This window comes from Dipodomys spectabilis, unplaced genomic scaffold (genome assembly GCF_019054845.1).
Source record: "Dipodomys spectabilis isolate Male_0828 unplaced genomic scaffold, ASM1905484v1 ptg000600l, whole genome shotgun sequence".
Lineage (NCBI taxonomy): Eukaryota > Metazoa > Chordata > Mammalia > Rodentia > Heteromyidae > Dipodomys > Dipodomys spectabilis.
Window position 1 is genome coordinate 751,992 of NW_024871277.1, and position 26,018 is coordinate 778,009.

A 26,018-nucleotide genomic window follows, 5' to 3' on the forward strand; every position below is an offset into this window, starting at 1 on the left:
GACTTTTCTGCCTAGTTGGCTTCAAGCTGTAATTCTTAGATCTCAGCCTCCCGAGTAGCTAGGATTGTAGGCATGAGCTACTAGTGCCTCGCTAATTATTATTATTTTTTGATGCCAGTACTGAGGCTTGTGTCTTTTGAGATTTTGCATGGCTTTTACTGTTCATAGCTGGCACTCCTCTGCTTTCAGCTTTTTGGTTAGCTGGAGATAAAAGGACTGGGTGGCCTAGGTGTTAGACCAAGCTCAGTGTCAGTATGGCTATATACCCCCCTACCAGCAAAACCCAGAACAACAAAACACCCAAGCCTATCTGTGCTGTGGGATGAAGCTCAACATACAACACTGGCCTGGCAGGTGATAGACCTTGGGCTCTAGAAAAAGGAAACAACAAAAACAAAAGACCTGGGCTGGGAAGGTGGCTCAGTGGTAGAGCACTTGCCTTGCATGCCTGAAGCCCTGGGTTCGATTCCTCAGCACCACATAAGCAAAAAGAAAAAAGCCGGAAGTGGTGCTGTGGCTCAAGTGGTAGAGTGCTAGCCTTGAGCTGAAGAGCTCAGGGACAGCACCCAGGCCCAGAAAGTTCAGGCCCCATGACCGGACCCCCCCCCCCCCCCCCAAAAAAAAAAAAACACCAAAAAGAACAAAAGACCTCAGAAATGAACAGAACAACCAGAGATAGATGCTACTTGTTTTAATTTAATTATCTCAAAATTCATCCTGTATCAAACTAAACTTCATTCTTTCTATAGCTACATAGTACTCCAGGTAGTAATTTTTTGGGTGACACTGGGGTTTTAAACCCAGTCTTATACTTGCCAAGCAAATACTACTAAGCCACACTGCTTGATAAGGAAGGAACTGATTTAACCAATTATCTAGATATTGCAGTCTTGGTAATATAAAAATGCTACCTTTATCTTCGTGTAGCTCTGTGCACACGTCAGTATAGTGGTTGGATAAATCCGTGGCTGTAGAGGTTAGTTAAATGTGACTGTGTGGAGACCCAGCAGACATCATTGCACATGTCCACAAGAACAAGAGTACTTCTGGATCCAGGATAATACATTTCACCATTCACAAGTGTAATTTCTCTAACGGATATAGCTCATCATATTTTCCTGATGTTTAGAAGCTTTTTTCCTTTGGTGCTGGGATCTGAACCCAGGGCTTCAGTTACAGTAAGTGTGGGTTCCACCACTGAGCTGTGCCCCCAAGCCCTGTTTTTCTTCCATGTATAACAATAGCTTCCTAAGTAGAGAGGAACTGGTTCTTGTGCAGTGTACATCGTGAGTGTAGGAATCCAGGTTTTTTGGATGCTTCGCTACAATTGTGGTTAGTGCCCTTCCCAAACTTCTTTAGGAAGACCTTCCATTTTGGATACCCAGTACTGAAACTCATCAAAATACACATGCAAGTTGAAAAAATTTAAAGACCTGAAATCTAAAAATAATTTCTAGTTCTTAGCATTAAATTTAATTAAAAACAAGCTATTTTTCATGGTTTAAGAATCTCTAAATGTAAAAGATTCTGGTATGTTCTTCTTTATCCTATTGATATTTTATTCCAGAATAAAATAATACCCTAAATAAATGTATATTTGATCCTGTGCATTCATTCTCAAATTAGCTTGGCTATTTTAAAATTTAGAACTGTACGTAATAATTGGGGGCAGTTAAGAACAAGGTACTAGGAGAATTTACTCTTACCAGTTTTCTTTTCTTTTTTTTTTTTTTTTGGGTCCAGTTGTGGGGCCTGAACTCTGGGCCTGGGTGCTGTCCCTCAGCTCTTCAGCTCAAGGCTAGTGCTCTACCACTTGAGCCACAGCACCACTTCCGGCTTTTTTCTTTTTGCTTATGTGGTGCTGAGGAATCGAACCCAGGGCCTCAGGCATGCAAGGCAAGCACTCTACCACTGAGCCACCTTCCCAGCCCCGTCTTGCCAGTTTTCTTTCCATTCCTTTCCTGTCATCGTCCCATCCTTGTTTCTCTGGTCCTTTTCCCACACTGCACTGCCAAAATAAGCTTTCTAAAATGCCAGAGTAATAGCTTCCTTAAGATACTCAAAGGCTTCTGTTTTTCTAGGCTGGAATCCACATTGTATCCTATAGATGACCACAACAATGCTTTATGTAACGGGCTCCTTCCAGCTCTCCTCAGCATTGTGCTCCAGCAATACTGATCTTTTCCTGCCCCGGACCTGTGAGGTCTGCTTCCTTCTGTGCATGCCTTCACACATGGGCCTCAGCCCTCACTTTTCACTGCCTTCATTTAAAACTCCCTGCAGAATCTGCTCTGACCCTCCATGTTCAAAGAGGGGCCTACCCCATGGGCTCAGAGGATCTTGTACATGTGCAATCACAATATCCATTGTGTGGCTATCTCCTCCCATGTCTCTATTAGTGGGCTTCAAGCTTGGAGTCACGTACATATGCCCTGCTTTCCATCCAGAGGGTACTCCCACGATGGGCTATTATTCTGAATATATCCACATCTACTATTTATTTCTAAAAACAGTACTGCCCCACCAAAATAAGTTCCTTCAGTAAAAATTACATTTCTACTTACATAAAGAATGTTTTACTTAATCATAGATGTCAGTGGTCAAAACAAATGCATTTTCCAAAAATATTTACTTAGTATCTTTGCTTGTACTTACATCTGAAACTGAGGGAGATTTTCGGAGGGCAATGCCAGAGCCAAATCCAAAAATTTGCAAGCAGAGAGATAGAGGTTTAACCACCGCTGGCTGTTATAGGAAGTAGAGAAGCCATTACCTCCTGTGTAGGTTGTCTCCAGACCGGCCACGGAGGGGCCTGATGTCCTACAGGGAAACAGGAGACAATGCTGTCAGCAGCTGGGACCATCTGCCTATAGGGAAGAGCTGAAGGGCCAGCGAGTATTTTCCATAGTCAAACTGCATCATCACTAATTGCTAAATTACTGGTCATGACTAAATTTTGTCGCCTTCAAAAGTGTTACTTTTGTTCTTTAAAATTTAAGAATACACAGAGTTTGTATTGTACTAAAGAAATATAAAAATGAAGCTGGGGATGTGGCTTAGTGGTAGAGTGCTTGCCTAGCATGCATGAAGCCCTGGGTTCGATTCCTCAATACCACATAAACAGAAAAGCCGGAAGTGGCGCTTTGGCTCAAGTGCTAGAGTGCTAGCCTTGAGCATAGAGAGGCTCAGGGACAGTGCCTAGGCCATGAGTTCAAGCCCCAGGATTGGCCAAAACAAAACAATATAAAATACAAACTTTATAATCAAGAAACCTTAATACTATTCAGTCACTCGGAATAGTTGGTGCGATGTTTTCTGTAATAAACTGAGAATAGGAGACTTTATAAACTTTGCACTCAAGAGTAGGCTACATTAAAAACACACGGCTTTAAAGGAACTTTTCAGTATGTAAATTGATAAATTCCTCTAAATATGAAAATCATATCCATATTAGAAAACTGTGCCTACTCTAAAGAGTAACATTATATAGGCATTATATTAGCCACATATGGCTACTTTGGTTACAGGTAACCTGCTGGAACAGGCCTGACCAGATCTAACCTTCTCAAAGCAACATAACTCACCTAGCTGAAACAATACTGCACAGCCATGAATGCTAACAGTTTGTTTCATGACAAGTGAAATTTCATCATATATGACTAGTCATATGAAGTTATATAAAGTGTTATCTATATTTTCCTAAGGTATTGAGTAGCATTCTAGATAACCTCAGGTTATTAAGGACTAAAATTGCACTAAATAAATTACATGTTACCGTGAAATATCTTCATCAGCAGTGAGTTCCTGCTCCATCAATAAAAATACCTGTACCTGAAGACATGAAATAAAGTTAAATGTTTATTAAATCTGTGTATATAATCTTTATATTATCTTTAGGCTATATTTTCATTGATAGAAAAACAAGTTTTCTGATACATATTCAGAATCTTTGAACTGGAAGTTAGTTGGGGAGGACAAAATCACAAGCTCAGCACAGAGGCTTGCAGGCGTGTGTGAAGAGTCCTGTGAGATGGTACTGATCACTGACTTTGGAACAGAGTAAGTTATTTTTTCTTAAGGATATAGAGGAAAACAAAGCAAATTTTCTTGGGGGCAAATTGTAAAGCTGGGGTTCTAGTGATAGAACTTGCCTATTATACTTTTCCCCAACTCCCCAAATCATTCCTATGTGGATGAGGGTGACTGCAGAGAGGAGGAGTCTGAGGACTTCTGAAGCATTCACTGTTTGGCATTTAGAAAATCTCTTAATCTCTCTAAAGCAAGTTTAATCCAGATGTGAATGCGCTCACTGCCTTATGTCAGTCCAGAAAAGCCAACTCATCTACTTCCATTCCTAAGGGGTTCTGCTACACTAGGTGGGGGAGTACACCTGCTAGCTGTGACAAAGTTACAACTGCACCAAAGAGAAGGAACCATGAGGCAGACAGAGGAAGCGGCAGTCACAAGCGGCTGGCTATTACTCTGAACAACTGGAGGTTAAACGGTGAGGAGATGGAATCTGGCTTGCTTTTTATTATCGTGGACTAGAACAACTGTGAGATTAGATGGTTTAATGGAGTTCCCTTTTAAAATTAGTTTTATCCAGTAAGCACATAGAAATTAACGATGTCATGTTGACATAGTAACTAGCGTTAACTGAATTAAAATGAACTCACCAGTTCGGTGATCATGGTCGGCCAGAGGGAGGTCAGATGCTGTGGAGACATTCGTAAAAGTAACACTCTGAAAAACAGGAACACTTGAGAGTGAAGAGTTGGTACCTGGGGCAAACGGAGACTTTCCACCAATCTCTCTGAAAGAAATGTGGTGTATGTTCAATGCCTAAATAAGTTCAGTTACTCTCTTATACACATTTCCATATAGTCCGCATTGAAAATAATTCCAAAGTACAGACTACCACTTTCATAAAGATATTATAAAAACTAGAGAAATATATTGAAACAAAAATATTCTCAGTAAATTCTGTCAAATGGCAAATAGAAGTGTAATGTGCTCAAAAAAATCTGGGCCTGGGAAGGTGGCTCAGTGGTAGAGTGCTTCCCTTGCATGCATGAGGCTTTGGGTTCGAGTCCTCGGCACAACATAAGCTGAAACAGCCGGAAGTGGTGCTGTGGCTCCAGTGATAGAGTGCTAGCCTTGAGCTGAAGAGCTGAGAGACAGCGCCCAGGCCCAGAGTTCAGGCCCCAAGACTGACAAAAACAAAAAACAAAAACAAAAACAACCCTAGGCCTGGTGGCTTACATCTGTAATCCCAGTACTGAGTGGGCATGAGTCTGAGCACAGCCTGGGCTGCACAGTGGGTTCCAGGGTATCCTGGGCTATGCAGTGGGCCCCTGTCTCAAAACCAATGAATCTCAGGTCAGTTTCATGTTGTATGTCTGAAAGGAGGAATAATGGGTGAAGAGCCTTCTGAGAGAAAATTCTTGTTGGGAGATGACTGCCATCGTGTCCCGTATGGACTCCTGGGCTGGAATGGGGCAGCACACTAACCAGCAAACACTTCCCCTTGTGGAGTGGCTGAGGCCTAGGGCAGGAGCACACTGCTGCCCTCTTCTGGACACGGAAGGCCGCCACATTTACTTGATGCAACAGCCTCATGCACCCCCAACACAGCCCCCAGTGTTCTTTGCAGCCATCATTGACTTGCTCAGGCATGCTCTGTCCGGCCCTAATGGGCATCTGACCTGTGTCCACAATGAAGAAACGCTGACATGCTCATCTAAAGTGCAAGTTACTCCTCATCCTCAAAGACCAATTCCTACAAAGTCTGAACTTAATAAAATAGACTACATTTGGTTAAGTCCTACACATTGACTGATACCTTTTAGATACTTAAAGATAAATTTTTATTTATTACAAATCCTAATTCTATACCTTTGGATCATTTAACTCCAAATTATAATTTAGAAAGCGTATTCTCTAAGGAACAGGAACAATACTATAAATTCAAAGGATACAGAAAATAAAAGTTTAACTGCTTACCTTGTATATCTGGGAGGTATTTCTGGTACTGGTCAACCTCACTGCTAAAAATAGCAAAGGCTAATCTTTTGAGAAGCATGGCTCTCTGCTCTAACTCCACATCCCGGTTTGCAAAAAGATTAAGTGAACTGCTTTGGGCCACAGCCACTCGAGCTGGAAAAAGGTGAGAGATTGACACAGATAGTCAGGTGGTCATCTGAAAATGAATTGCTTCTTTTTTTAAAGGTGATATCCCATGACATGGAGAGGGGGAGGGAGCACCCCAGCACAGAGGAGCCTGCACACCCAAATACCCAGTGGCTGCAGGCGAGATGTAAGGAGAGGACCTTCAGATTTCTGAGTTTCAGAAGGTAAAAATGACAAACAGTACCATTTTACTAGGCCCTTTAAATTGTGTATCATCTGCTTTTGTGTACTTTAAAACAATTCCCACTCAGGCATCGATGGCTCCCTTCTGTCATCTTAGCTACTCAGGAGGCTGAGATCTGAGGATTGTGGTTCAAACCCAGACCAGGCAGACTCTTATGTCCAATTAACCAGTAAACAGCTGGAAGTAGAGATATGGCTCAAGTGACAGAGTACCAGCCTTGAGCAACAAAGTGAAGGGATCACGTACAGACCCCGAGTTCAAGCCCCAGGACTGCCACAGACATTTCCAACATGGCTTTGCTCAGTCTACCTCTCCTTCTCATGCCCAACATGTCTTACCTGCTATAGATGAAGTGATCAAGTTTGCTTCCATCCCATACCTTGGCAAATTTTTTCCCCTCCCGCCCCACCTGTGCAATATTGTTCTCTATGTCTGGAATATTCTGTCCTTAGGACTTTTGATCAGTTTCTTTTTTTTTTTTGACACAGGATACAAAATCCCGAGCTTATAGCTCAAGTTCTTGACTTGTACTTGTGAGCCTTCTCCCTCTGCCTCTGGATGGCTGGATTACAGCTGTGTGTCATCTTGCCTGGATCATCTGAATTAGCTTCCTTGCACACAGGTTCTATTTTATTTCCTGCACAACTTAACTCCCTGAAATAAACTTTAATTTTATTAAGGTTAGAAAAATGCCTGGACCACTGTTGTCTTTTAATAAATATTTATTGCATAGATGAATTGGAAACTTGGAGTAATTCTATGAAGATGAAGAAAATATAGTCTTTTCCAGATGAGAACACTATACTTTGGGCTAAAGAATTTATCTTAGGTTCATAGAATTTCACTATTATTTATTTAGTTAAGGAACTTGAAAGCTTCTTTTAGAATCAAAAAGCCCTATTTCTCCAAGAATAAATGCTTAATGGAACCCAAATATATAAAGCCAATCAAGTCTAAGTAGAAAGGAGGCAGAGGGTGACTCTAGCCTTGTCTTCTTTCTCTTCTTCCCTCCCTTTTACACTCCCTTTTCTCCCTTTCTCTCCCTGCTTTCTTCTGTCAAGCAGTACCCCCTGTATTCGTAGTGCTTTGTCTCACAGGTTAGACCCAATTGTCTGCTTTTACTTCCTCACCTGTTTTCAGTCTTTCATTTAATCATTTTTTACTGAGTACCTATTATATGCCAGTTGCTCTGCTGTGAGCTGGGAAAGTGATTTACACTCAAATTAGACAGTCTCTCTTCTTTCCAGTATTTTCCCCACAAGAATATTCCTTATTGCTAAGTTATCCTCTGTAAGTTTTAACATTACATTCCCAAAGATACAATGCACAACTAGACAGAAAGCTAATTCAGTAGTTTCTAGAAAAGAGTAAACAATAAGATAGAATCACGGACAGGAAGACTGGGTTGTCATCCTATTATACTCACTCATCAGATCTCTGAATGTTGTCTTATCATGTGTCATCAGATTGTCCATAATTGCCCTCCAACTGAAAGAGATAAGGGTCATTACCTGTAATTAAGATCTGGTCTGTTAAAAAGTCTTCTAACTTTGCTGAATAGTAGTTTACTTAGGCTGTGAGAGGTATTACTATGTTGAAGAGCACAAGAGGCTGACTTACTGATTAACACAAGAGGCGTCCATCTGAAAGAAACTGGGATCCATGAAGAGGTCAAAGGCTTCTTTTTTCCAAGCTCTCCGTGTGTACTGGTACCCACTAAGACTGCTCAGTAGCTGCACACAGGCTCGGTAACTAGGAGCATTATGTGCACTGTATGGAAGAAAGGCACCTTAATCTCTGTTCTAACATTAATCATATTAAGTTATGTGAGTGGTCACATTTACCTAAGACAATGACATGAAGACACAAAACAGCACCATACAAAATAATGTCTGAATAGTTTAACCATTATCATGCATGGTAAGAGCAGTGCCACTCTGTGATTCAGTCCAAAAACAGCAAAAGAACTTATTTCTAATAAGGCCATGAATTAATGCAAACCTGTTTAAGTCACCACAGTACCTGTGATTTCGGAGGTAGGGCACGACATAATGCATGATGTTTACAAGTAAGGGGATAACACGCTCCTTTTCATCACTATAGAAAACCATGTCCAAAAGATGGGCCAAGACCTGTGACACACAGAAAGGAAACGGGAGAATCTCTGAGCGAAAACTGACACCTACAGGTTACTATTGGTTGTTTGTAAGAAAAACCTAGATACTTTAAAATCGTGAAAACCTGAATTGAAACTTTCCTAAGTCATTTATAAATTAGTGGTTTCTGTCACAATCTTCTTTCTCACCATGATACAAATGTAGATACAAAAATGCCAGCTTAGAATTACCATATAACAGGTTATGAAAAAGGCTGACAGAGCCAGGCACCGGTGGCTCATGCCTGTAATCCTAGCTACTCAGGAGGCAGAGATTGGAGGATCTTGGTTAGAAACAAGCCTACTCAGGAAAGTCCCTAAGATTCTTGTCTTCAATTAAACACCAGAAAACTGGAAATAGCCCTGTGACTCAAAGTGATAAGAGTGCTAGCATTCAGCAAAAAAGCTCAGGGATAGCGCCGGGACCTTGAGTTCAAGCACTATGATCAACACACAAACAAAAAAGGTTGACAGAAAATATATGTTTCCTTACCTGAAAGTGTTTCATAGTAAAAGTATCTTATACTATTTCCACCCATCCTCAGAATAATGAGATACAAAAACACTTTCTTAAAAACACATACTTTAACTGGAGGCCAATGGCTCATGCCTGTAATTCTAGTTATTTAGAAGGCTAAGATAGGAAGATCACAGATTCAAAGCTATCCAGGACAGAAAGGTCCATGAGAATCTAATCTCGAGTTAGCACCCCAAATGCTGGAAGTAGAGCTGTGGCTCAAGAGGTAGAATATTAGCCTTGATCTATAAAAGCTCAGGGACAGAATTTGGGCTCTGAGTTCAAGTCCTGGGCCTAGCACATACATACAAGCAAAACCAAATTCCATATATTTTAAAAAGTATGTATCTAAAGTTACTGCTCATGCTTAAATTACCCAAACTCATATAATATCAGACTTTATATCTGTTAATTTTTATAGTAATTTCTAGAAGTATGAAATGATTTTTGAAATAAAAAATGTGTAAGAACAACTTGCAAATGTTTAATTATGAATCTGTTGAAATTTCGCATGAACAAAGATAACATGTTTACCTCAGAGAGCAGTGTCAAAGCATGGACACTATATACAGAGGGAGTTATATTTGAGGTTTCCATCGCAGGTGATAACATATCTAAGTGAGAGAAAAGACAGGTAAAGGAGATACTGGTTAGTATTTCCATGGAAAAAACACCTGCTAAATAAAAAAAGGGAGGAGTTTATTCCAATGATGGTTGAAATGATTTCCTAGTGAATACATGCTTACAACTAATAATCTAAAAGTGAGCCATACCTTCAATGTCAGATTCCAAGTTGGCTCCATCCACCACTATTTTGGGAGAAGGCTTCACCTCCAGATTTCGTCGCAGCCATGTTGTTTGTTCCAGAGAGGAGCCAGCAATTGCACCGACAGCATCCACTATTTTATGAGTCACATCCTAAAGACAAGAGAAAGGGCCACTGAATATGTGGGCATATACACATACAACAGATATTCTACAGTAGATGATCCTGACTGTCATAGAATGCTCAGAGCTGGAAGAAATTCAGGAATTACAGGACTCCTATTTTCAACAGGATGCCATCGGTAAACATGGTTTTGGCAATGGCCTTGAATTCAGAATGGTCTTACCTGAAGGTCTCTTTGGTCTTTCTTATTTTCCAAGCTAGGATTTTTCATAATAAACTCATTCAGAACCCTAGAAGGGTCATAGAAAAAAGCAAGCAAAAAAGCATTAGTTTAAAAGAAAGATGGTATTAAATTTCTGGGTGGCAAATGGTTTTGTATACTCAATTTCTAATTCATTAAATGTCTAATATGTATGCACATATTCTGTGACTCAGGTGACATTCATAAACATACACATGAAAAAACAGACACAACAGTATCGAAAGCAGTATCGTTTGGAAGAATCACTAAGTGGAACTCAAATATTCATCAACAGAAAGAGAGAAATTTTTGCATGTTAATTTATTGCAGAAAAAAAAGCAATCACAACAGCATGAGTAACATGGCTCAATCTTCATAAAAGTAAGATACTGGCTACTAGTTTTCCTCTTAAAAAATCTAATGGCTAACAGTGAAAGAAGGGATAGATTTTGTTTTTCAACAGTGCTTTTACTCAATTGCATATGTTGAATGAAAAGGCATAAAATACTTAAAATACTCATATACAGATAGTTAAAACATGCAAAAATCCATTTGTGGGTTATTAAAATAGTGGTTATCTTTGAGAAGATAGGATAGTAATTGAAGATAGTTCAAAAAGGATACTTGGTTGTTGTTTTTTTTTTTTTCTTTTTTGGCAGTACAAGGGTTTGAACTCAGGGCCTTGTGCTTGCTTACTGTAGTCATGCCCCCAGCCTTGCTTTTTGCTGATTATTTTGGAGATGCCTATCAAACTTTACTGTATTGATTGGCCTTCAAATCTCAGTCTCTTGAGTAGCTAGGTTTATAGGTGTGAGCGCCAGCTCCTACCGGGTGTTTTATTTCTTAATTCACCTTTGTGAATTGTAGGGTTATTTGGGGATGAGTTAAACAATAGTACATATAAAATTCCTTTCATGAGCTTTCCATCAACTCTAAGTTAGGTAGGCATACGATAGTCATGCCCAGCAGATGGCAAAATAGTCTGCTTTCTTGATTTACTGGAGGTCACTGAGACAAGGTCAAGAGTAGAACTATCATGAAAATGTTGCTTGATTTCCAGCATCTAAATTTACATCTCATCATTAAAATTCATGCACATTAGTTGTCTTACTCTTTTATCAGGGAATTATACTTAGTCTGCTTACACTTTTACTATCTAAAATTCTTCCAGCTTTTGAAGAGAATCTTCAAATACACAACTTGAAGATTCAGGCATCATCATGATTCCTGACATTTCTGAGTAGGTCCAGCAAACCATGCACCATGGACCATGGTCGAGCAAGGCCATGCGTGTGACTCAGCTACCACAGGCTGGTCCTAAAGCTTCACTCTTTACCACTCCCTCTCTGACTCCTGGTGGAAAACTAACTCCACATTTACTAGAAGTCTTCACCTTCCTCTTTAATTTTTTTTTATAGATCATGGTTGGTTGCCCAAGTTAAATAGTCAATTCCTTAAGGACAAAAGGGTAGGAGGTAAGTCTATGAATGTACAACCACATTCATGTCTATAAAATCACCATCAGAGTGAAACAAAGGTGATGTTCTCATGTAAAGATCTGTATAAATGCATGTGTGTGCATCTGTTGCTGGATGTTGAGACCAGCATCAAACATACACACACTAGCCACAGCTTTACCTACATTTCTGGATCTTAAAAAATAATACTTGTGAGACTACTTACCCCAGGATAAGAAACTGCCCCGGGGCTGGGAGACTCAGTTGTATAGAGTCTTTTAGAAGTAGCAACAGTGATGCCCAGCTATCCACTAAATTGGGCACTGGAATTCTGCAAGACAAATGAGTTTGTATATGTGGAAAGCCACAGTAAATTTTATTTTTGTCTCTGCAGTCTTCAACACATTGCTCTACTACTTTCTTTAAAAATGTTCTAAATTTTTATAGATTATGACAGAGCAGAATTTCTAAAATATTTTCATTTTCTACTAATAATGTGTAAAATAAAATTTACAATAGTCAATGCAATTTCTTAATCTAGAAAGTTTGCACACAAATTTTGTATCACATGGACTTTGAAAAATAAAAGACAAACTATAATAATTCTTGGTAATTACAACATATCCTCAATACCAGTCTCTCACTTAAAAAAAAAAACAAACTTTTTTCAGTTGAACCCCAATCTCTGTCTGTACCTATAGCTAGAATTTAGACAGTTATAATCAATTTAAATATAATAAATAACACAATTTTGTTACTATTAGTCACAAATTACAAACAGATGCCCACATTATGATTAAAGTGGAATTACCCTTTGCAGGAAGATCAAGAATTTTTTCACAACTGAAAATCTGTACTCAAGGCTCAGTTCAATAGGAAAGGAAATGCCAGCCAACAAGGAAGGTATATTTTTGTTCTTCCTAACATTAAAAGAACCCCAATAATTGGGTTGGATTGCTACATGTCTACTTGTACCAAAATAGAAACTGATTCAGTAGCAATAAGCATGATTTTAAGAGTAGGTTTTATTTTTCTCTTATATTTAAATGATCTTCTTACAATTTCAGTGTTCCATTTCCACATATCTTTAATACCCTTATGTCTTTAGTTTTGTAGGGTTAATATGTTAAATCACTGGTATACTCATGATTTCTATTAACAGTCCAGAAACAGCGTTTCTATTGCAGCAAATTTGTTTTTCTAGGTTTAGGGAACTCTTTTCTTAGATACTTTTTGAAAGAATTCAAGTGATTTTCCTTCTATATTTCCTAATCTTTATATAGTGTGATTGTAGTAAGGGAAGACCTACATCAGCAATCTTACCTTTGAATATAAGCATAGAAAAACTGAAGCATGCAGACTTCCAAAGAAAGATGTTTCTATAAACAAAAGAAATCAATTTATAGAGAAGAAAATTGCTTCATTTATTTTTTTCCCTGTTGCAACTTTCTTGTATCTTAATTTTTACTAAAAAAGAAAAACAAAAATATCTACTTATTTAAGAAATGTATCTCTATTCCATCTTATCCTATCAGGGAAAATTCACAGCAAAAGAGCTACTTAAAAAGTTGAAAATAAGCTGGGCACCAGTACTTCACACCTGTAATCTTAGCTTCTCAGGAGGCTGAGATCCCAGGATGGTAATTTGAAACTAGCTTAGGCAGGAAAGTCTGTGAGACTCTTATCTCCAATTAATCATCAAAAAGCCAGAAATGGAGCTGTGGCTCAAGTGATAGAACACTAGGCTTGACCAAAAAAATTCAGGACAGCACCCAGGCCCTAAGTTCAAGCCCTAGAATTGGCACACACACACACACACACACACACACACACACACACACACACACACACACACACACACACACACACACACACACACACACACACACACATATACACACAAGGTACATATGGACTAAGGATACTGACTATTCATATACACAAAAATCCCTTTTTCTTCTTGCAAATCAAGATTTAAAAAAGAATTAAAAATTTCAGCTATATGTAATAATTCTCTTAGGGATGTAATAAGGTTAGTTTTAGTATGGTTTCACAGTCTAGGTTTGCAAAACTTTCCTTAAGAAGATGTGATCTCTTGGTACTGCCTGAGCAAAGAACAGAAAGTAGAGAAGTTCATACACTTCTCAGCCTGATCAGACAAAGCAATGTGAGTAGGGAGACTATATTGCTCATTTCCAGTAGTCCTGACAAAGTACAGTACTGTACAGGGTGAAAAAATAACAGTGTTTAGAACTAAAATCATATAGCCAATGACTGGCAAAATTTGAGTTTATGAAACAGAGATAGAATCTGGTCAGCCTGTTCCTGACTGCCTCTGACGTACGCTGGAGACATGTTCAGCTAACAGCTCTTCACTACCTGCAGGAATGAGAGATCTGAACAGAAAGTCACTGCAGAGATTGTTTTATTAAAGGAGTGACATCCAGTCACCTCTTTTATCTGTATCATAGGTCAAAGGAGGTAAGTTTTCCAAAAATCTTTTCTATCAGCATCCTTTGGACACGGAATTATAAGCAAAAGCAAAGAAACTCCTCCTTACCTTGTCTTTGGCTATGGCTGGAGGCTGCTTTAAAACTTCTTTCACAGTCTGGATGACAGTTTCTGCTCTCATGACACTGATGGAGCGAACCAGCTCCACCAGTAACAGCTGCTCTTCACTGGCCACAGGAATAACCTGGACAACACATTACTATTTACCTTCTGGGTACACATATGAGCTTTCAAAAGAGTCAGAGTTAGCAGAATTAATGATAGCTTCTTTGTAACATAAAGAAGTCCTTTGATCCACTTTGGGTAAATTTTTATTATTTTCTTATCAATACAGTATATGTACATCAATTCGAAAAAGTCAAGTTAAATAGGACAGTAAGTCTTATAGGGAAAGATAGAATTACCTTGGCCTTCCCATCCTACATCCAAAATCAAATTATATTCCATTCTTGCAGTTATTTTCTATTATTTCTAAACAACACATACTAGTTTTCCTCACATTTAAATTTAAACATTTAAACATCTATTGAATTCGTTAGAATAAAAGTTTAGCTCTTCACAGTTTTTGCCATCTTCCTAGTAGTTATTCATAATTTTATTTAAATTATCCAGTGTCCACAAGACTATTTATGTGCTATATATGTGCTACATATATAGTACTATCAGTGCATTTTGTATACAACCTGTCTATTTTCTAGAGTTAATAAACTGCTTTTCATTTTGGCTATGAAATTGTAAGTTCGGACTCCTTTCCATCAAGATTGCCAGTGTTCCTATTGGTAATTCTTATAATCATTCCTTTTCTTTTTCATCTGAAGATTTTAGGATCTGAAATAACAGGTTTATTTTTTGTTTGGTGCTGGTCCTGTGGCTTGAACTTAGGGTCTGAGTGCTGTCCTAGAGCTTTGTGGATCAAGGCTAGTGCTCTAACTACTAGTTCACAGCTCCACTTCTGGCTTTTTTGGTAGCTAACTGGAGATAGTTTCCAGGGCTTTTCTGCCACTGCTGGTTTTGAACCACTATCCTCAGATCTTAGCCTCCTGAATAGCTAGGATGACAGGCCTAAACTACCTGTGCCCAGCTAACAAGCTTATCTTTATGTTGGCATTTTTATACAATGCTGGGAATACTATCGAAATTTATTTTCTTCATTTCTGAGGATTTTCATGTTCTATTTCTTTAATATTTTTCTCCTCTCATGGATTTTCTCTTGTCATGTTGGTTCTGGGGCCTGGGTACTGTCCCTGAGCTTTTTTGCTCAAGGCTATTACTCTATCACTCTAAGCCACAGCTCTACTTCCAGTCGGTCGTGGGGCCTGAACTTTGGGCCTGGGTGCTGTCTCTCAGCTCTAGCTCAAGGTGCTCTACTACTTGAGCCACAGCGCCACTTCTGTCTTTTTCTGCTTATGTGGTGCTGAGGAATCGAACCCAGGGCCTCATGTAATCAAGGCAAGCACTCTACCACTGAGCCACCTTTCCAGCCCTACTTCCAGTTTTTTAGTGGTTGATTAGAGATAAGAGTCTCAGGGACTTTCCTGCCCCAGCTGGCTTTGAACATGATTCTCAGATCTCTGGGTCCTGAGTAGCCAGGATTACAGGTGTGAGACATCAGAACTTGGAAAATTGTATGTATCACTTCCTTTTTCAGTTTTCCTTATCTTTAAACCTATATTTCACTTCTGGTACTTATCTACTTTTTGTTTCAACCATTTTCCCAATTGGTACTGCTTTGTTTTTGCTACAGAATTAAAATCCAATAGCCTCTACAGGCTCTTACTTGTAATCCAAGCTATATGACAGAAGGATCTTGGTTCAGGCCAGCCTAAGCAAAAAATTTAGTGAGAACCTCTCTCAAAGAACATGTCAGGTGTGATGATTCATACTTGTAATTCTAGCTGTATGAAAGGTATCGGAGGATCAGATCAGTTTGGACAAAAAGTTCTATATTCTATTTGAAAAACAACTAAAGCAGAAACAGGACTCAAGGTTGAGCAGTTACCTACCTAAGTACCATCAAAATAAATAAAAAAACATCCAAAAAAGTTCTTCATTTTTGGAATGGCCTCTCTGTTTGATGTGATATTGACTACTAAATCTTCATATGCAAAATAATATAATGTGGCAGAAATATTTTTATTACTTTATGAATATCACTATATATTACATGGGACATTAGCACAAAAACAAATCACAAACCTTTGGGTGTGAAAATCACATATTTTGTATAAATGTAAACTGTTTAGTAGCATTTTTATTTTAAAGTCATGACTTATTTCCAATTTAGAAAAGTGTCAGAGATTTCAAGCTCACAAAGCAAGTACCTGAATTTTCCTGCATACAGTCAAAACCAATGTAAGATTTGCATTAACTATGTAAGCTGACATTCAGGAAAACTACTGAAGAGGAAGACTTCCTTCAAGTCCTTAGTTTGTGTCCCAAATACCTTCCACATGAAAAATATACTGTGAAGTGATAAGCTTATCATCATACTAATTTTGCTCTGTTTCAGTGTAAGTCATTATCCATAGCTGTGGCCAATTTGCTTTTCCACTTTCTACCTACCACTTTAGCCCAACTGTAACCTCAGAGCTCAAGATCTGTGGGCATTCACAGAGGAAATAAATTAGCATGTACTTACCAAATAAGAAACCATACCACTTGAGCCTTAAACACCTACCTTGGTTCGTGCAGTGGTTTTGTTCTGTCTTCTTTCATTCCATACAAATGCAATGGCAGCCATAAAGTGCACACCGTGATTCATTGAGATGGGGCCCAACAGCTCAAGGATTTGTTGTCTCAAGTTCTAAGTCAATTTAAGAAAATTACAATTGAAAGCATTAATTAGACAGAACATTTATTTATTTATTTTTTTTGGGTCCGGTCGTGGGGTCTGAACTCTGGGCCTGGGCACTGTCCCTCAGCTCTTCAGCTCAAGGCTAATGCTCTACCACTTGAGCCACAGCGCCACTTCCGGCTTTTTTCTTTTTGCTTATGTGGTGCTGAGGAATCGAACCCAGGGCCTTGAGCATGCAAGGCAAGCGCTCTACCACTGAGCCGCCTTCCCAGCCCCAGAACATTTAGCTCCATAGCAGTGTATGAATTTTTCCTTTTTTTCCCCCAGTGGAACTAGGGTTTGAACTTAGGATTTCTTCCTTACTAAGCAGGCACTATACCACTTGAGCCATGCTTTCAGCTGTTGTTGGTTATTTTTGAGACAGTGTCTTTACACCTTTTGCCAGGGCTAGCCTGGACTGCAACCCTCCCAATCTCATCTCACACTCTGCTGGGATGACAGGAACCTGCCACCACCTAGTCCAGCTATTAGTTGAGATGAGATTTCAAGAACTTTTGCCCAGGCTGGCCTTGAAATGTGTTCCTCCTCAGCTCCTCCTTCTGAGTTGCTAGGCTTACAGGTTTAGGCCACCTGTACCTAACTAGAGGAATCTTTTAATAGTGTTAAGAGGTGTGGAACATGCCTTCAATCCCAACAATGCAGAGGCTGAGGCAGAACGAATGAGGCCAGCATGGGCAACATAGCAAAGCAAAATGGTTATAACCATGACTTTCAATTCAAAATAAAACCTTACAAAATGACAATTAACTAAATGCAAGTCTAACCCCCAAGTTTTCAAAAAATACAATATACGAAACTAAATTTGACATAAAGTCTTTTACAATTATAGAAGATCCTGACTGTTAATTCCAAGTAAACAAAGATAGAAAAAGTATAGTTTAAATACAAACAATGCTCAGATATAATGTTCTAATGGTCTTAACCTACTCCTTTCACTCATTAAATGAGCTCCTATAGATCTCAGATCAAGCCGATCAACTCCAGGAGCAAAATGAGGTTGTTGAGGGAGGGATGACAATCACGACATGACAAATAACGGCAACATTCACACGTTTAAAGAATAAAATAGAGCCAGAAGCTAGTGGCTCATATCCATAAATCTGACCTATTTAGGAGAGTGAGGTTTGAGGATCAAGATTCAAAGCCAGTTTCAGCAGACAACTCTGAAAGACTCTTACCTCCAATAAACCAGCAAAAAAGCCAGAAGTGGAGGCATGGCTCAAGTGACAGAACACCAGCCTTGAGTGAGAAAGCTAAGGCAGAGTGCTAGACCCTGCCATCTAAGCACTAGTACTGACACAAACCAAAAACCAAAAACCAACAGAGCACTTGAAAAATACTATTGCATAAAGAAAATAAACATTTATCCTATCATTCTGAGATTACCTTTACTCTCTTGTTTTCATAGTTAACGTTTTCACATACTATACTTACTTAATTATGTAATATTTGCTTCGCTTTTGGGTATAACAGACCAAATACTGTATTAACTGACTTCTATGTAATGCCCAGAAAAATCAACTCATATATAGGAACTGGATTAGCAACCAGTCGGGTTTGGGGCTGGGATTGAGCGACTTCAAGTGGGAATAAGGAGTCTTTTGGAGGGAAGGACGCACTTGAAAATTGGACTGTGGCATTTGACAACTTTACAAAATGTACCAAAAAAAATCACTGATTTGTATACTTGAGAATTTGATGACTTGTCAATCATATCTCAGCGAAATTTTCACTTGATCATTAATCTATGCAAAATACTGTTCAAAGTATCCATAAATTTAGGAAGAGAATTTTGGGGAAAGTTCTCAGCCCCAAGCTCTACAGATGGGGCGTGAGTTCTGCAACCTTTGTGGCGCCGAGGTTGATGGTGGTGACGGCGGCGGATGCAGCGGCAGCCATCTTCTCTGAAGCGTCAGCCTGGTGCAGTATGCTCCACAGCAGTGTCACCGAGGACAAGATCATGTGTAGGATCGACAGGATTCCACTGCGGGCTTCAAACAAGTGTTTCTGGTCAACATTGACCAAGAGCTATAAAGTAAAAAAGACGCACGATCACTGAGTTCTGAGTAGGCAGTTGCTGGACCTTATAGTCTTTTAAAAAAGGAGTCACAACCAGGCATCATTGCCTCACACCTGTAATCTCAGCTACTCAGTAAAGCCCGTGAGCCTCTTAGCTCCAATAAACTACTTGGAAAAAGCCAGAAGTGGCTCTGTAGCTCAAGTAGTAGAGCACTAGCTTTTACCCTAAGACTGGCAAAAAAAAAAAAAAAAGGAATCATGCAGGTTGTTTTGAAGTCTTACTTGATGGTACTGTGTAGTTGGATCCAATAGACAATAATGGATAATGGCAGTGATCCCTTCCAAGAGAGTGAGAATCATGTCTGGTGGGGTAATCGATGCCATCCATGGAGGCCTGAAATAAATGCATGCATATCAACAATGGTTCTGTGATAGTGAAGTTTGTGCTGCACCACTAATAAATATCCATCACAAGCCAGGCACAGACTAGGTGTCAGGGCCCTTTTGCTTCCTAAACAATTGGTCTAAATGCACCAGAGTTGTTTTGGGCTCTCTAATTCCATAGAGAATAAACAACAGCCAGCAAGGCTCTGACCACTGGGTAATGGCAGGAAAACCATTACTAAACACCACAGTTTACTATTTTACAGGAAGCCACTGAGTTACATGGGAGATAAGCCAGGCATCTGTGTCCTAAACTTTTGGCCTACTTTTCAGAGATCAATTTTGAATTTTGTGGTCTAAAGACACAGGTAGAATTTACTACCAACCTAGGAAAATCCAAAACAAGAGGCAAAATTCCAATGGGAGAAGGATTTATGAATTTAAATTCCAGCTTGCAATTAATTTGCACTTAAATAACACACTAAATAATACGGAAAAACCCCACTGGGTGCTGGTGGTTCAAGCTTGTAATCCCAGCTAATTGGGAGGTGGCGATCTGAGGATCACAGTTCAAAGCCAGCCCAGGCAGGAAAGTCTGTGAAAAACTCTTATTTCCAATTAATCACAGAAAAAGCCAGAAGTGGTGCTGTGGCTCAAGTAATAGAGTGTTAGCTTTGAGCAAAAGGAGCTCAGGGACAGGACCCAGGTCCCACCAAAAAAAAAAAAAAAGGAAATCTCTTCATGGAAAGAATCCTATTTTTGTCAGTTGAGTTGAAAGATCATCAAAGTCAATTTTATCCCAATATAAGTATTCCTTGTCTTTTTTTTATCCTAGATTCTCTGATATTCTTCTTCAAGCTAAGTTTTCTTGTGAAAATGCCACACGACTTGTGAACTACTGCAAGCTGGTAACTTGTCTATTTGATCTTTACCCTGGAGGTATTAGGGGCTGATCTCGGACTGAATGCACACTCCAACCACTCCCTTATCCCCGCTCAAAGTCTGACTTTTTGGGACATTTCAACACTTACATATGTGAAAAACATCAATGGTAACCAAGTTAAAAGGCACCCTTACCTACTATCAGATAGCCCTGTCTCATATTTGTACTGCTGAATTAGATTATCCAAATTCCTGCACAGCTGTAGAGTCACAGACACAACTACTCTCTGTAGAACTTTTCCCATGTAAGGCAGAGTGGATGTGATCAAGCCAATCCATTGTGGGTGCATCTTACACGCGCAGTGTTGATGCAAAGCTCGGATCACTGCACAGAGGAACATGCCCTGACAGGTGATTGGCTGGGCGTGCAAATACTGAAGAGAGGTCATGGGCTGATGGGGGCTGATGTGTTCCAGGTCAGAGACGACAAAGTCAAAACCTGTTTCATTCTCTTCAGGAATAGTCATCACCCGGTGTTCCAAAACAATCAGCCTCTGAAGCACCCGGAGAAGCTGCGACTGGAGTGTGCTGCCATTGTCAAATTCATCCTCTGAGAAATTGATAAGGCTGTCCTCTGAGAGCCCTTCTTCCACAGCAGCCATGTTCTTACCTGCCATTTTTTCACTATGCCATTTCTGAGCACTAAAGATAGATGATAGCAAACAATGAAGAATCACTTTTTGAACTTTGCATTTAGATAACATATCAGAGATGAAACTAGGAAAACCTTTCGCAGAGCTTTCTATTACTTTTGCCAGCTCAGTGAAGAGGAGAGTCAAAATTTCTATGCTCATCATCTGCATGTTTCGATTGCCTATTAAATCTTGTGTAGAGACCTTGACGTGAGTTGGGTAATGGCTACGCATGTAATATAAACAGAGAGAAATGAGAATTTCTATGTACATAGAACTCCGGAAGTTGTGATTTGAGTCCACTGGAATGTGACTATAAAAGTCCTTTCCCATAACAGAGATGCGGTGTCTTGCCAGCAGATTCTGAAGCAGAGACAGCTGAGGGGTGTAGGCATTATTTACACTTGTGGTTGAAATGGCATTTACGAAGGAAATAGGGTTAGTTTTCAGGATGGCTTTGATGGCAGAGAAGGCATAGAGAGTCCTTGATGAATCATATAATTGGAGATAGAGGAGCACATGCTGATAGAGAGGATGAATGTGGAAATTGGGAGATTTCCGGGATCCCGGAGATCCCATGTCACTCTCAATTTCAGAAATTTCTCCCTCTCCGCAGCTGTACCAATTCTCCAAATCAAGACCATCACTAAAGAAGACACTGGTTTGTTTCAGTTTTTCATTTGAAGTTTTTTTCTTGTCATCATCCTTTTTTCGGGCAAGCTTTACTTTGGGTTTTGCTCCTGGTTGTTTACCGGACTCCTTAACAATTGTTTCTTTCTCAGAGACTTTTTCTGGTAACTTTTCTTTGAAGCTGAATTGGATGCTGCTGTGACTCCTTTGCCTAGACCTGGTTTCTGCGGCAGCCACCGATGAGTCATAGGGACTTTGTGTGGTTCCTGAAATACAAGGTGAGGAGCTGTTTCTGGAGATTCCATTTGCCAAGCACTCTTGGGCTTCCTCTGAGGACACAGACAGAAACTGAGGGCTTTCATGACTCAGCAAAGCACTCTGACCTCGTGCAGCAGACAGATCCTTGCTTTTCACCACTTCCTCTTCGAGATCCAAGTCACCACCATCTGGGGGAAGAGCTTCTGTGTCCATCTCGGAGGTTACCGGTGTCGACTCTGCTTCCAGGCCACTCACAACTTGGTGTATTAGGTCAAACACCAACTGCTGAACATCGTCATCGGGGGAGCTCGCTTTGAGCATGTGAGACTCCTCTGGGGCATTCATATTTTCTGCATCAACTTCGTAGCTCATGTTGTCCCCAGCTGAGGACTGTGAACACCCAGAGTCAGAACTCTGAAGGATTTCTATTTGCTGGTCTGGAAGATCGAAGTCAGAGACAACCATTGGGATTGTCTCACTGCTGGTACTCAGGAGGGAGAGCCTGTCGCTCAGTGGGTTAACCGTGAGACTGAAGTTCTCTATTTCATCCATGGTAAGTGGTTTCTCACCATTTCCTTTCGATGCCATGAGCTGAGCTTGGCTTACTGGCATAGGACAAAAACAGTAAAGGAGGAAAGACACAAAATGGATTAATTGAAACGTGAAAAGGTAGATCAAATTAAAATTTTGATCATTATTCTCATCACCAATCTATATTTTATTATTAGAAGTATACTCTACATTATCTTAGATCTTTTAAGAAAATCATATGGAATTTATATCAGAAGTCATGTGGAAACTATTAGAATATATACCTTCATAAGAACAGGAAGAGGCAAATATAACAATCTACCCCCTTTTACCCAAAATAAGCCATAGAAGACAATCTTTTTTATGTGTGCCAGTTTGGGGGCTTGAACCTAGGGGGCTGTCCCTGAGCTTTTATTGCTCAAGGCTTGAGCCACAGCTCCATTTCCAGCTTATCAGTGGTTAAGAGATAAGAGTATCATTAGTTTCCTGCATGGACTGGCTTCAAACCTTGATCCTTAGAGCTCAGCCTACTGAGTTGCTAGAATTACAGGTGCAACCCACCAGTGCCCAGCTAAGATATTCTTTTTATTATTGGATAAAATTTTATTTTTCCTCCCTGTGATACTGCCTTTAGTTATGCAGTTTACGAGAATGCAAATAGTTTGGAATATAGTCAAACATAAAATTTTAACAAAAATTCAATAAATGTGAATGAGTTATCTAATTAGTGTAAGATCCTAAACTGGCAGACAATGATGGAGCAGGAAAGAGATAGCATGCTCCATACTGACAGGAGACCACAATCACATCCACCCACTTCTGCACTTATCTGGAGCATATTTATTAAAAGAGGTGGAAGCTCAGTGTCATATTAGCACACTGCCAAGTTCATGAGAAAACTTGTCTGAGACTGATTTCAAAGAGGAGGTAAGAATTCAGCAATAAGCAGGGCTGTGGAAGGAAAGGGTTACCACCAAGACGTTAAGGCAATTATTTAGAACACACAGAGGACACAGTAGGAAGGAAGCTAAACAACGGCCTCTTACTATAAAGTCCACACTTTACCAATTGTCCAGGGATCTCCTCTGTGCAGGGATGATGACTATTTTGTAAGAACAAAGAGTACCATACATCTTGACATCCCTCTGAGGTCAGAAATAAAAAAGGTTATTTTTTACTAAGCAGGTTGCTCATGTTTAGAAGCCTTTTACACAGTCCAGTTACAACACTGGTGAGCTCCAACCAAACCACTATGTATGGCTCCCATCTCTATGTGTGTCTACAGAGTCTTGGCTCCTTTCTTTAGCTTCCTTTCTAATTAAAGGTGCTCTATTTTTGTGTGATATTCACCACTGCTGCAGGTAAAATTCTGCATGAAATGCTTGTCATTCTCCTCGCCTAGGTAACAGGGAGTCTTATTCCAGTAGCGTTCTGCTTGTACTCGTTGCACCGAAACCCTCTGTGTTTTTGGATGGAGCAGGAGCAGGAGCAATGGCTCCAGCACTCTGGCAATGTCGTGTCTTTGTAGGACTTGGTTCAGCCAAGCCTGGCCCACTGAGCTCGTGGAGCCATCTAGGCTGTTAAGGCTGTCCAACATGATGAACAGAGACCTGTAATACACACAAACAATTAAAGAACAAAACATCTTCAAGTCCAACCATTTTTTTCTGCAATTAGCAGTTGTGTTTATTTTTGACTACTTTAACTACTTAATCAAATTTCAAGATCAATTTTGACCACAGTATTTCTAGAATCAAAATCTTATTAGATTCAACGAAAAAAGAGAAAAGTATTTTTCCCATTCTAATATACTTTTGTTTTTGAAACGAACCACATTACTTACTAAAGAATAGAAATAAACTTATGTCTGTTAACAGATGCACTAATATTAAGTACCAAGGCTTTTGTCAGTCAGCAGTATTTCATGATTATCAGGGGTACTCTGTTTTCTTTCTCTTCAGGTATTTAAAGATATGTGATGAATTCCAGGAAAGACCTTCTATGAAAGGTATGGAAATATGGTTTAAAATCAGAAAACCTAAGATTTAAATTTCTTGTGGGATCTGGCCAAGCAACTTAACTTCTCTGAACCTTCACTGTATCATTGGTAAGATGAAGAAAGATGTGAAGTCAAGAGTTGTCTATTTGAGAAGTACCTAGTTCACCATAGGAGTTCAATATATGGCTCAATAGAAAATCTCTTAAAAATGGTTATGTATTAATTCAGTACTAGCTGAACTGAAGTCCCATACAGCACGTATCTCATCAGAAATGAGGCTTTCCGCATCAATTTGTAGCCACCTCTGTAAGACCTGCAGATGAGACAACTATCTTATAACAATTCATGTACCTACCTACGAACAGCAGTTCCTTGGAAGTTATTTGAGATATAAATCACTTCAGTTGCTTTTAGATCCAGATGAAAAGCTAAACTAATCTCAGGCAACTACATTTTCAATTATGGAATACTGTAAAGTTCAGTGTAGGCTGAAGATTAAAAATATACTTTTGATATACAGTATCCAAGAAAGGCTCAAGAAAGCCCTGCCCACTGCTGTATCTAGAATGGAGCCACCTGTCTTGGCACTCAGAATGGTGCTTGGTGAATAGCAAGGACTTGATGAATATTGGTTCAATGGAAGCAAGAGGCACTGGGTGCTCTGAGAGATTCCAAGGGGAATCTTGTAAGTGAAGCCAACATAAAGTTTCAATATAGCTTGGATTTTCTAAAGAACTAACCAATTCCCTTCATAAAATCTGTAAATGTATACCTCCTGCCCTTGCCAAACTAGAAAGAGGATTCAAAAGGAAACAACAATAGGACATTTGACTCTAAAATCTGAATATGAAATATAACCAACCTGTCAAAAGAGCGTGCAAAAGATGACTTATTTATATGGAGATCCCGTGTGAGGTGCCAGAGAACGGCGAACTTTGCGTGTGCTTCCATTCGTATTTTCTGAGGAGGAATGGGAGAGATTATTTTGTTCTCTCGAAGATATAAAGCAATTTTAGTAAAATTCAGGAAATAATTGAGTAGTATGTTCAATACCTACAAAACTCAACTGCAATAAATGTAAAACAAAGTACCTGTATGTAGAAAGAAATATCAAAGACTCATCTTCCCCCTTAGATTTTCATCAGTCTGTGTATTACATTAAAAAGGGTCACACTGCTAAGAATTTTCTTTCCTCATGTTAAATATAAACATTTACTTTCAAAATCACTTTTTCCCCAAGAAAGTATGCATCTCAAGTAAATTTCTTTAAGAAAAATATTTTAAACAACTTTGGGACTATTGGGAAGAAGATATTTGGAATAGTCAACATATTTTAATATATGGACAGTAGAAATTAGGACATTATCAGATTTTTACACTTTTCTTCTAGCATTCATGGAATCTTTCAAGCAAAAAACAGAGTCCTGATTAAAACTTTTAAATTGCATCTTAAAGGTTAGAAGCAAGTTTGCTGTTTCTGGTAAAGGTTTTCTTGTGAAGCATTTGTTTGTTCATCAACTAATAGATATTATATGCAAACAACAAATTGTTTAAAACTTATTTCTGAACAAATTTGAAAGAATATGGTGGAGAAATAGAATTTAACACTTTTCTAAGAATACTGTT

The 26,018-nt window shown here is 39.3% G+C and overlaps 1 protein-coding gene across 2 annotated transcripts in view; it reads right to left on the bottom strand.

Annotated features, from left to right (window-relative positions):
- The window catches only part of Dop1a (DOP1 leucine zipper like protein A), a 73,287-nt gene that overhangs the window by 4,175 nt on the left and 43,094 nt on the right, over positions 1-26,018 (bottom strand). Inside the window, exons 17-35 of one of the 2 annotated variants that reach the window (XM_042671133.1) lie at positions 25,255-25,352; positions 23,744-24,003; positions 20,478-22,467; positions 19,299-19,410; positions 18,843-19,025; positions 16,821-16,946; positions 14,193-14,327; positions 12,956-13,011; positions 11,859-11,963; positions 10,158-10,224; positions 9,819-9,963; positions 9,580-9,659; positions 8,396-8,505; positions 7,994-8,143; positions 7,800-7,861; positions 6,004-6,156; positions 4,677-4,813; positions 3,776-3,831; positions 2,656-2,820 (exon numbers count right to left, since the gene is read on the bottom strand). In XM_042671133.1, the coding sequence (XP_042527067.1) occupies positions 2,656-2,820; positions 3,776-3,831; positions 4,677-4,813; positions 6,004-6,156; positions 7,800-7,861; positions 7,994-8,143; positions 8,396-8,505; positions 9,580-9,659; positions 9,819-9,963; positions 10,158-10,224; positions 11,859-11,963; positions 12,956-13,011; positions 14,193-14,327; positions 16,821-16,946; positions 18,843-19,025; positions 19,299-19,410; positions 20,478-22,467; positions 23,744-24,003; positions 25,255-25,352 (4,190 nt within the window). Of the gene's footprint in view, positions 1-2,655; positions 2,821-3,774; positions 3,832-4,676; positions 4,814-6,003; positions 6,157-7,799; positions 7,862-7,993; positions 8,144-8,395; positions 8,506-9,579; positions 9,660-9,818; positions 9,964-10,157; positions 10,225-11,858; positions 11,964-12,955; positions 13,012-14,192; positions 14,328-16,820; positions 16,947-18,842; positions 19,026-19,298; positions 19,411-20,477; positions 22,468-23,743; positions 24,004-25,254; positions 25,353-26,018 lie in introns of those variants that run through there. The other variant, XM_042671134.1, reaches the window with a different exon arrangement.